The following is an 11,407-nucleotide window of genomic DNA, read 5'->3' as shown; positions in this document are numbered from 1 at the left end:
ATGCTTCAACTCTGCTCCGTCACCAGCTCAATCCGCACCGCCCTCTTTTTATGTTTCCTGAAGACAACAGTTACCCAAATCATTCAAAACCAATTATTTAAAAATCCAAGGCTTAAAGAACGCAAGAACACAAGTGGAAGAGAGTAATCCGAAACTGAAGTAGAAGCTAGGTTTGGGAGTTGGACACGACAACATTGCATTGGGACTCTCGCGCATGAAGTTTTCTCTATCTTTCGAAACTTGAAAAAGGTGTCTATATGTTTTTTCTTTAGTTATCTCTGACTTGTTTGTTCAGTTTGCTTGAGCTTCTCACTAGTCACTATTTTACTTCCTCGACTTCATAAAGGGTTCAATTTCAGTTGGGACCTTGTTCTAGTAATCATTGCTAACCATGTTGCACTTTCGAAATATTTTTTAGTTCAATTTCCTTCAGTTTTTCTTTGTCCGCCCTCTAACTCTGCTCCGTCACCAGCCCAACCGCACCACCTTGTTGTGCTCATATTCTCCATTTTCAATAGGTGAGTGTTTTAGTTTTTGTATTTGGCATTTCAATTCATTCTTCCAAGATGGGTTTTTAAATTTTGCAGAATTTTGTGTTTGTACATCTCTTAAGCATTTGATTTTAATTTTCTGGTTTTAATATGCTCAAGCAATGGTCAGTTGAAGACAGAGAAAAGAGAAATGTAGTTGAAGGTAAACTTTTACAGTTGCATTTTGGGAGCTCGAATCTCCAATCTGCAAAGGTTAGTTTTTTATTTTTATTTTTTAAATTTTGTTCTTTCTTTCCTTTTAGAATTTTGTTAAATTTTTTGTTTGCTTCCGATATGAAACCATCTTTCTAAATATTCTTAATTCGTTCAATCAGCTTAAAATCATTGGTCTATCGATGCTACAGTGTCGCACATTGCATTATTTTCGTTTCTATAAATACTGATTTTGGTTTTTTTTTTCATTTTCAATTTCGATTATCGATTATTTTAGGTATCTGGCAACCTTGGAAGCATGGATGAAGATGTAATAAATTCTGCAAACTTCAATGAGAATGAAGATGACATGCTTGATAAACTGGGAGATGACATATTGAATGAACCAATTAACAATATGTCAAATAGTATTGTGTTGACGCCGACAAAGAATATTGATTGTTTGATTGAGGTTGGAATGGAATTTTCTGAACGAAAGGATATATTAGACTTGTACACAACATTTGCTAGGACAAGAGGTTTTGGAGTTCGGGTTAGAACAACTAAGAAGACCTACATGAAGGTAACATGTGCTAGAGAGGGTTTTACAGAATAAAAAAAAAGAGAGTGTTGATCAAGTTTCTCACGGTAATTTGATAAGGAGGACATCATCAGCACGCATAGGGTGTGAAGCTTGTATTAAGGCTTGTACAAATGAAAAAAATAAAATTGTGGAGAATTACATATTTTTCTGACAACCATAATCATGGTTTGGTTTCTCCAATGAGTGTTTCATATCCGAGATCACACAAAAAAATGCCTGCTGCTGCAAAATCATTGATAGAAAAATTCAATGATTCGGGTTTGCCCATCGGGAGGCAATGATGTATTGTTTGATAGTCGAGATTGTTATAATCATATGAAAAATGTGAGAAAAAATATATATGATGCAGGGGATGCACAAGCTGTGTTACATTATTGTGTTAAACAAAAGACATTGAATCCAATTTTTTTTATTCCATCAAGTGTGATGAAGATGATCGCATGGAAAGCTTTTTTTGGTTTGATGCAAGGTCTAGGCAGGCCTATGAGCTTTTTGGGGATGTCATCACCTTTGTCACAACATATAGGACTAATAAGTATTCCATGACATTTGGACCTTTTGTTGGGGTAAATAATCATTTGCAGTCAATCTTGTTCGGATGTGCTCTATTAAAAGATGAAACCGAGCAAACTTTTGCTTGGCTATTTGAGGAATGGCTTCGAGCAATGAATGGGAAACATCTGATTGCTATAATTACTGACCAAGTACATTCAATTTAATTTCATTTTATTGAGTTGTTTCGTACATTACTGATTGCATACTTACATGTGTTATTGAATTTGTAGGACATGGCAATTACCAATGCGGTATCCAAAGTTTTTCCAAAAGCCAAACATCGATTTTGTTTGTGGCATATTATGAAAAAATTTCCAGAGAAGTTTTCCCATGTTTATCATGAGCATGCATCTTTTGGTAATAAAATACATCAGTGTGTTTGGAACTCCAAAAACACTGAAGACTTTGATGATAGATGGAATCATATTCTTGTTAAGTATGGTCTTGATGGAAATGAGTGGTTGCATACATTATATTCAATTAGATCCTCTTGGGTACCAATATTTAACAGGTCCACTTTCTTTGCTGGTATGAACACTACGCAGCGGAGTGAAAGTATAAATTCATTCTTTGATGGTTTTGTTACAACTGGTACAACATTAAAAGAATTTGTGGAGAAATATAATCAAGCTGTAGATACTCGCTACGAGTCTTTCAGAAGGGAAAACTTTGAATCTATGCACAAAGAAAGGCGTTTGGTATTGAATATGCCATTGGAGAGACATGCAGCTAAAGAATATACCTCTAATATTTTTGACAAGTTCAGCAAAGAGCTGTGTGATAGTTTACAATACTCTACGGAGAAACTTGGAAATGACGGAGAATGGGAAATCTGAAAAGTTTTTTTTTTCACTTTACACGTCAGCGTGACTGACTGGATAGAGAGAGAAAAAAAGCAACTTTTTCGTAGGAAGAGAGAAGAAAAAAAGCAACTTTTCAGATTTACACACAGTATGACCAGTCATACTTTGTGTAAATTTAAAATTTTTTTTTTTCACTTTACACATCAACGATGTGACTGGGTAGAGAAAAAAAAGTAAAACACCTAAAAGGACACAAGCTTGTGTCATTAAGAAGGATACTTCTTTTTCCCTTTTTTAAGAAAGAAGAAGAGAAACTCAGTGGCAAAATGGAGTAAACTAGCATTTTAGTTTAACTTATTTCCTTATGTAATAAATCCTTTCATGTGTTATTTAACACGACCACCATATCATATGAGAGAATACTCATCATTCAAGGGTGAATTAACGGCGGTGATGATTTTATAATTACCTATTCTAATTTTTTTTTTTTCTCTTCGTTATCAGTCTTTCTTATCACCATTGATTCACTTGCACATAGTTATAATTCTTCTCCATGATATGATCATGTTAAATAACACATGAATGGATCCACTACCTTTGCATAATTAGCAACTTAGTTATCATTATAGTATGATTATTCATTCACATTACTGCATTTGTTATTTATCTCTAATTAGGGACTAACATGAAAGAAATAAAAAATAATTTAAATTAGGAATTAAATTGCAAGGGAGTTACATTTTCAAGTAACAAAATACCATTTAATTCAAAATAATAATAAAAAATAATAATAAAAAATCTGACCTTTGGTTGAGCCAGTTACCAAAACGTTGTAAGGTGGAAGCATGGGCTCTCTATTACTAGAAGAAGCCGTTACAAGCAAAGTTTGATTTCTGAAAGCACTGAGGCTGTTACTGTCACTGTAACTGTTACTGTTATTGGGTATGCACAAAATGCAGTCGTTGTTTATGTAAATTTATTTTTTGTAGATGCTGAATTAGAGGGATTATTTTGTGCTGTTCTCCACTATTCTTTATAGCATTTGATTCTTATTATTTTATCCAATACAGAGATGAAATTAAATGAAATGAATCATAATATCCAATACAGAGATGAAATTAAATGAAATGAGTCATAATATCATTGTAACAATCTCATTAACAATAACAATTTTGAATTTTTGAATAAATAAAAATTACATTTGATAAATAACATTGAATCTCATTGGTTGTCCTTAAATCCACTAAATCTGTTTCAACAATTAGCCATATGCATATGAAAAAATCAGCCATGTGACTCTCCAAATAACAATCAGCTTTGTGCATATCCAAAATCAGCCATGTGCATCTCCAGAAATAACCATGTGCATCTCAAAAAATCATCCATGTGTAGCACATAACTACTGTAGGAGTGTAGCCATGGAATTTTGAATTACTCTTTGCAAAGAAGTAATACAATTCCGGCAATCAGATTCAGCAAAAATGTGAAAGAAACTATAGTCCCTCAATAAAGTTGCCCCAACAGCAAGCTAGCTGCTTTAGCACCTGAGACATCCATATTTTCAGTGAGCTTCCATGATGCATCATCCATATCTGATCTCAACTAATGACCAGCTACCTTAGAACTTTCCTGTTGATATTCTTAGAGTAAGCAAGACTCATGAGTAATATACCTACACCAAGACCCAAAAAGTTCAATGGCATACCTGTGAAACAGACAAGGATAACAGATAAGTTAACTGTAGCGTAAAAGAAAGTCGGGGAAAAAGCTGACTGGGCCATAAGCAGTTGCTGAGATAAAATTGACAAAAATTACAACAAAAGACCCAGATCAAGCCTCAATAATAACTGAGCATAGAGCAGCAAAAACTGAAAGATCTCACTATTCACTACACATTTCTTCACTCAGATTATTTAACTTTTGCATCACTTCACAGGATAAAACAAAAAGAATGGAGATTTAGCCATCAATTTGCCACATTTGTAAAAGGAAGAATCCAGAGTGCAAAAGTAAGATGCTGTATTTTTTCTTGGATTATGATACACAGAAAGAACAAAATGCATGGAAGACCAACTACATAGCAATTCTTCTCATATATGCAGGGACGAGAAAATAAAACAAGCAAACATAGTAGGTTGCCATGTAGTCACTTCAAAGTAAGAGATATCAATAGCAAGTGTCCTTATTGTCCACCTCGTGAGTCGTGACTGCTTTTCCTAATATTATAACAGATTCACTCTTCAAAATCCATAAAAGAAATCAATCTTTTGAAATAATTATGTAATACCATAATGACAATCTTCATACTTAAATTAGAGTATTAAACAAGTTGAACCTAAGAAATTAACCGAGTTTGACTATTTTTCTTGTGAGAAGCCATTTTGACTGTAACCTGATTTATAGTGAGAAGCAAGATATAAATATGACGGACCTAGAAAGTAGGAGTAGGGTATCTTATTACTAAATCACGCATTCCAGCTCTCACGTATTGACTCCAAATTAAATACAAAATTTTCAGACATCACTTCCTATCCATCAATAACATATGGAAGTGAAAATAAATTTCCAGTGTACCAAGTGAGTGATGTGACCTTGAGAAATGAATGTAGTTAGTTTATCACTTGTATGGTTAATATAGCTAGAGGCTAAAAGTCCACTCACTGCACGCAGATAACAAAAAAAGGAGAGAGACGGGGCTGGAGATGAATATGAGATTGAACTTTTAAGGAAAGCTTGACTAAGAAAAGAAACTATAATAGACAGCATTTGAGTAAGAGAAACAGAATAAGAGCGTGCTTGGTTGAGCTAAAAATATACAGGTGAAAATTTTAGAATGAAAATTAATTAACACATAATTAGTACCACAAAAGTGTGGGATAATACAAATTGGAATGCAATCCTTTTTCATACCACCATATTTGTTCCATAACCAATAAATAATCCCATAGTATGAAAGTGAGCTAAACTAAAAGTACTTGTCCGTCCATTGAAACCTTTCCATCTCACTTGATTTTCCCTCTCCTCTCTATTTTCCAGATTAAATAGTTACCAAATACCAATATACAATCAGTTAAAAACATATATATCGAATTAGCCTAGAGCGACAACATTAATATTAGAATAAAATAATTAAAAAGGAGACTGGAAAGCTAATTCTGAATTATTTGCACGGACTTAAGAACTTGGCTAAAAAAATGATTCCAGCAACTTAAAAAGTTTGCTAATAAATAATTTCAACATCAACCAGCCCAGTATACAGATTGCGGCCTTAGGGTACGTGAAAAAATTTTCAAAAGGTAGCAAAATGTCTAAAATGAACCGATTAAAAGAAGTTCAAAATGAAAGAGAAGCAAAGAAAATAAATACAGCATGAAACAACAAACCTCTGAAGCCCCATCCTACCCCGAAACCGCAACCTACACCGAAACCTGAAAAACAAATATAAGCGTCAGATAGAAATCTGACATTTCGAATATGCAGAAATCATGGCACCCAAATCAGCATACCAAATCTGACATTTCGAATATGCAGAAATCGTGTCCAACTCCCAAACCTAGCTTCCACTTCAGTTCCGGATTACTCTCTTCCACTTGTGTTCCTGCGTTCTTTAAGCCTTGGATTTTTAAATAATTGGTTTTGAATGATTTGGGTAACTGTCTTCAGGAAACATAAAAAGAGGGCGGTGTGGTTGGGCTGGTGACGGAGCAGAGTCGAAGCATAAAAAGAGAATGAAAACTAAAGAGGGTAGGAAGAAGAGAAAGCTGAGAAAGAAGAAAGAAGAGAGAGATTGTCGAAAATTTAAAACTAATAATAACCGTTGATTAATATGATAATCTAACGGTAATTAACAAAGTAGTGAATGGTAGTAAAAAACCACGGTAGTTAGTATATCGGTCCTCTTTTTATACAATAAGAAAAAAAAAGAAAAAGCAGGTGCCTTGGCTTGGATGCTAATAACACAGCATCTGTCAACTATCGAGCTTTACCCTACTCCACCTATTCGCAGGCCTTTGTGAACTTTGAGCCAACTGACGAGGCTCCAAGAATCTATCACTTCTAGGTCTCTTACGAGGCTCCAAAAATCTATCACTTCTAGGTCTCTTATGAGGCTCCAACGAACTTGCATAACCCATAGCATCAGTCCTTCCACCTCTCGTGTCTCTATGTCTCTTATGACGATTTGGTCTTGGTCCACTTGACTTCATTTCCTTGTCAACTTCATAGACCAATGGTTGGATATCCTGAAGATCAGGCTCTGGAACATACCCAAAAGGCCGCTTGGATGGATCCATTCTTCTAAATGTTATTGATATCCTAATAAGAGTTTTAACAAAAAAAGAATACGGATCAATAATAAGTCATTGGTGTCAAAGCCACGGATAGAAGAATATCATAAAAGTAAGTAAATACCTTCTCATAGGAACTGCAGGTACACAGTGTTTGGCTACATCAGCTCCATTTCCATTTAAGACAAGTACAGATCTAGACAAAAAGGACAAACTATAAGATTCTGAATGATAGAGGCAGATTGATGAAGATTTTAATCTAACTCGGTCTATAGTCATGAGCAAAAGTTGAAAAACTAAACAAAGTCTAGTGGATAAATCCAGATAAAATACTTACCCGAGAGGTAGGGGAATAGTAAATGAACCATCAAATTCACCAGGGCCCACAATCTTCAAGTTTGACCCAAAAACTATATTGCACTCACTAAGAAATGAGACAGTGCAAAACGGTCGAAGAAAATCATGGCTATCTATATGTGGAGGTATACAGTCCCCTTCCTCATAGATATTCACAATGCAACTGTCTGGCACACAAGTAGGAGGGAGCACATGCCACTTAATGAGGCGTCGGATGATGACCTTAAACAGATCGGGTATGGGGTCCACCGTTACACGCGGAAGAATACCGGGTGGGTTACCATCTCTATCCTGTAAGCAGAAAATTAGATTTTAAGAGTTTCATCCCTTAACAAACTCATCAGCAATTATATTGCACCACCAAGCATTAAAGTTAACTTGTTTCCAAATAAAGAAATGATAAGTCAGCATGAAAGATGCACTAACCACTGCATAATTGTAACAGCAACCGAATTGGATAGTCTCACGTCCCTTGCCTCTCATCCATTTTTTAGGAGCCGTGAATGTCCGATCTGAAAAAGTTAAGAATTAACATCATATAGCCCCTCAGAAGTAGCACCACCCAACACATTTACCAAATTATCAACATGATATAGTCAATTGGGAAAAAACAGAATGTTTTTAATGTTTTCATTATCTTATGATGCATAGTTAGCATATCTGCATATGCATAAGGCCCAACGGATGTAAAGTCTGAGCCCCACCAAGTTTATTCCTAAAGAAGAATAATTCTTTATTAGTTCCAAAGTCATGGCCTCACTAAGTTTTGGTCAGCCCTCAAAATTCTGGAAAGACATGAAAGTTACAGCTACATAAATTTGTTACTTCCCATGGCTAGTGTAGTCAAAGGCATCAAAAGACACTGAGGCGAGGCACTAGAAGGGGTCAGTGCCTCTGGCTGGTTGAGGCACTGCCTCTTGATTGAGGCACATGCATGCCTTTTTGATTGAGGCGAGGCACACTTTTAGCACCTCATAACTGTAAGAAACCCAAAAAAGCATAGCCACCTAACTTACAATTATGATGCAGAAGGGGTAAAATCATAATTATCAATCTTGGATTGTGTAGCAGCCAACCCCAAAACCTCTAGCAGTATAGCCTCTATAGTGAAGTCCACATTATGTGATTAATTAGAGAATAAATACAAAACCATTATGTGATCATAATCATTACCCAAAACATGAAAGAGAAGTAACTGGTTTAGATTAAGAAAAAAATACTGGATTAAAGCACTAAATTCAGTCTACTACTATTCCCTGCATTAAATGCTCCCGTTACTTGCATGCTGCCCTTTTATCCCTAGGACTTAAAATATTAGTAGCAAAAATAAAATCAATTCTTGATCAAAATATGATTATGAACAAAAGAGAAAGGTCGATTCATAATTATAGGCTAACAAAGTAAACAGAGACAAGAGACGAGTAATAGACTGTTAATATAGAATTTTAAACAAACCGGTAAAAAGACCATAAAGCCCATGAAAAATGGCTGTTGGAAATTTTAATCGAGGGTAAACTTGAAAAATCACGCCATTTCACTTGCACTGTGAAAGGCTGCAATTTGTCCACAATTGCAGCCGCAACATCTTGTTGCATTGCAGCACGACAAGTAGCGGCCACCGTCCACTACCGTCGTGGGATTGCGCGCAATTGCAGCACAATTGATAATTGTGCATGATAACAAAACCAAAAAACTCCATTTGATTGAATTTATTTAAATTGAATAACATTACTTTCAATGTTTTTCTCTTTTCTCTTTCAATTTTACTACATCATAACATCTATTTTTATTGACATAAATCTCTCACAGTAACACACACATGAAGGAACAGCCTTCCAATCTCATCTCTCTCTCCTAGTTCTTAGAATTACCCCTAACTTCTTAGTAGGGGAGCAATTGGCCATGGGGTCGCTACGGCGCAATAGCGTGCTATTAATAACCTAGGATAAAATAATTAGAATGTTAAAATAAATAACTACTTGTCCATCTTTGGGAATTGGGACTATTAATACCACACAGCTTAGGGTTATGTAAATTTTGAAGGTTCTAATCTTTTATATTTATTATGAATGATAGGCTTGAGTTGTTAATTTATAAGGCAAATTTACTTAAAATAGTCAAACATTATAATATTTTCTTATTTTTCCTAATGTTAACACCTTTCTTCAATAAGATTTTTTTTTTTTTTTGGCACATCCTTCCTCATAGAGTTAAAAACCACTACCGCCTTAAGGGCGCTTAAGGAACACTATAAATAATCTATTGCATTTATATAAAACTTGCAGCACAAGAAGCCAGACAGAGTGATTACAATTTTGGACATACATCAGATCAGGTGTAGTTTATTTTCTTCTTTCTCGAATGAAAATTAATTCAGAGAACAGCAATAGCAAAACAAGGAATGGTTTCAATCAAAGGTCAATTCAATTCATGCATCATTAGACAATTACAAAACACATAACAAAAAAGACATAGAAAAATAACAGAGAACAGCACTAGCAAAACAAGGAATGGTTTCAATCAAAGGTCAATTCAATTCATGCATCATTAGACAATTACAAAACACATAACAAAAAAGACATAGAAAAATAACCTAGAAGTGAAGGGTGAAATCACAAACCTTTCAATTCTCCCTTTCTCCCCATCTCTTGTAGTGAAGCAACGTAACTGACGATCCTCTTCTGTTCAGCAGCACTGAAAATACCCGTGTGGAGTTCCAGTCCTTCGAGGATGTTAACGAGCTTCCCATGAACCCTCTCCAAACATATGAAATCCTTCTTACGCCTCACGTTCATAAACCTAATGTACTCCCTCTGCTCCCTAGGTAATGTAGGCTTCTCAGCAACAACTTGGATTGCTTCTGAAGAATTTGAATTTGAATTTGAAGCAGCCACCACAACATTAGATTTTTTATTCTTTTGTTCATGAACTACTTCATCGAAATCATCATCTTCCTGCGCCATATCAGCCCAGGACATTCGAGGAGTCTCGAAATTCGAATTCGCCTCTGCCCCATCATTCCAACTACCAAGAGAATGCGCGTCACAGTTATCTTCAACGCCGTCACTCATCTCCTGTGGTTGCACGTTCGAAACATCATCTCCTAGGCTTTGAGACTCTGCACATGCAAATGCAACGAAACTTGTGAAATTAATTTCGATGGGTGAAATCCAAGAAAATCAAGAACCAATTAAAAAAATCAAAAATTTCAAAAGAATTACAAGTTTTGGGGGGTTGATGCTACCTGGGTGAGGGTCGATGGAGCGGATGCGATCGGAGAGCGATTGGGCGCAGTTGGTGCAGAGATCTCGGGAAAGGAAGGGAAGCCATGTACCCAAAAACTCAGAAGCAATTCGGCGTTCAGAAGGGTTGTAATTCAGGAGGAAGGGATCTTTGTTGGTAGCGTGAGTTTGGTCCTCCATGGCGTTAACTCGATTTGCTTCGCCGTATCTGAATATGAAACACAAACACGTCCTAGGTCTCGAAGAGAAGAGGGTTAGCAACTTCGCGTAGGAACTACGATCAAGTTATATACTTATATATATGTTTTGTTTATTTTATTTTATTAACGCGGTAATAAAAAAAGATTATGTGTACTAACAAAAAGATCATGTGCAGATACGGTAAGATATCATACTTAAAATTTCGATTTTAATTCTGATTTAAAATTTTAAATCTGTATTTTTATAATTTTATGATTTTTTCTTAATCAAAAAAATTCCAAATATTTTTATGATTTTTTTACTTTAAATTTTTTTGTTTTGGGATTTTTTATCCTTTTTCAATGTTAGGTAAAATTTCAATTTTTTTTAACTATTACGGTAGGCACCTAATAAAATAATGCCTATCTATCTTAATATATAAAATTAGAGGTGAAAATATTGGTTGAGCCCAACACCCGTCAAAATGGGGTGGGTTGGGTTGAAGTTTCAACCCACCAACCCACTTCAAACCGCCTCGCCTAGAAGTGGGTCAAAAGAGGTTAACTCGTCGGGTTATAATTTTATTTTTTTATTTTATTTTTACAATTAGGTAATATTTCATTTCTAATTAAATTTTTGTGATATCTAATTTTTTTTTATCTTAGTACTTTATAGAAAAAATAAAGAATAACAATTT

The 11,407-nt window shown here is 35.1% G+C and overlaps 1 protein-coding gene across 5 annotated transcripts; it reads right to left on the bottom strand.

Moving 5' to 3' along the window:
- Positions 1-3,794: 3,794 nt before the first annotated feature.
- LOC133298884 (RNA demethylase ALKBH9B-like) lies at positions 3,795-10,776 on the bottom strand. Of its 5 annotated transcripts, none has more exons than XM_061498292.1 (8): positions 10,533-10,776; positions 9,909-10,406; positions 7,715-7,800; positions 7,269-7,579; positions 7,056-7,127; positions 6,029-6,959; positions 4,351-4,435; positions 3,795-4,274 (listed from the first exon to the last, which is right to left on the bottom strand). In XM_061498292.1, exons 1-6 carry the CDS (start codon positions 10,708-10,710, stop codon positions 6,614-6,616), a joined length of 1,491 nt encoding a protein of 496 aa, XP_061354276.1. In that variant the 5' UTR covers positions 10,711-10,776; the 3' UTR covers positions 3,795-4,274; positions 4,351-4,435; positions 6,029-6,613. The 5 variants fall into 5 exon arrangements, with proteins under 5 accessions (XP_061354276.1, XP_061354264.1, XP_061354283.1 ...); XM_061498280.1 differs by lacking the exon at positions 4,351-4,435 and having other exon boundaries at positions 3,795-4,350; positions 6,029-6,073; positions 6,152-6,959; XM_061498299.1 differs by lacking the exon at positions 4,351-4,435 and having other exon boundaries at positions 6,029-6,073; positions 6,152-6,959.
- Between the last annotated feature and the right edge of the window lie 631 nt (positions 10,777-11,407).

Source organism: Gastrolobium bilobum, unplaced genomic scaffold, assembly GCF_033153095.1.
Source record: "Gastrolobium bilobum isolate Gb01-03AN ecotype WA unplaced genomic scaffold, APGP_CSIRO_Gbil_v1 utg26386, whole genome shotgun sequence".
Classification (NCBI taxonomy): Eukaryota; Viridiplantae; Streptophyta; class Magnoliopsida; order Fabales; family Fabaceae; genus Gastrolobium; species Gastrolobium bilobum.
The sequence above is the reverse complement of the archived record's forward strand: the minus strand, read 5'-3'. Positions and strand labels throughout refer to the sequence as shown.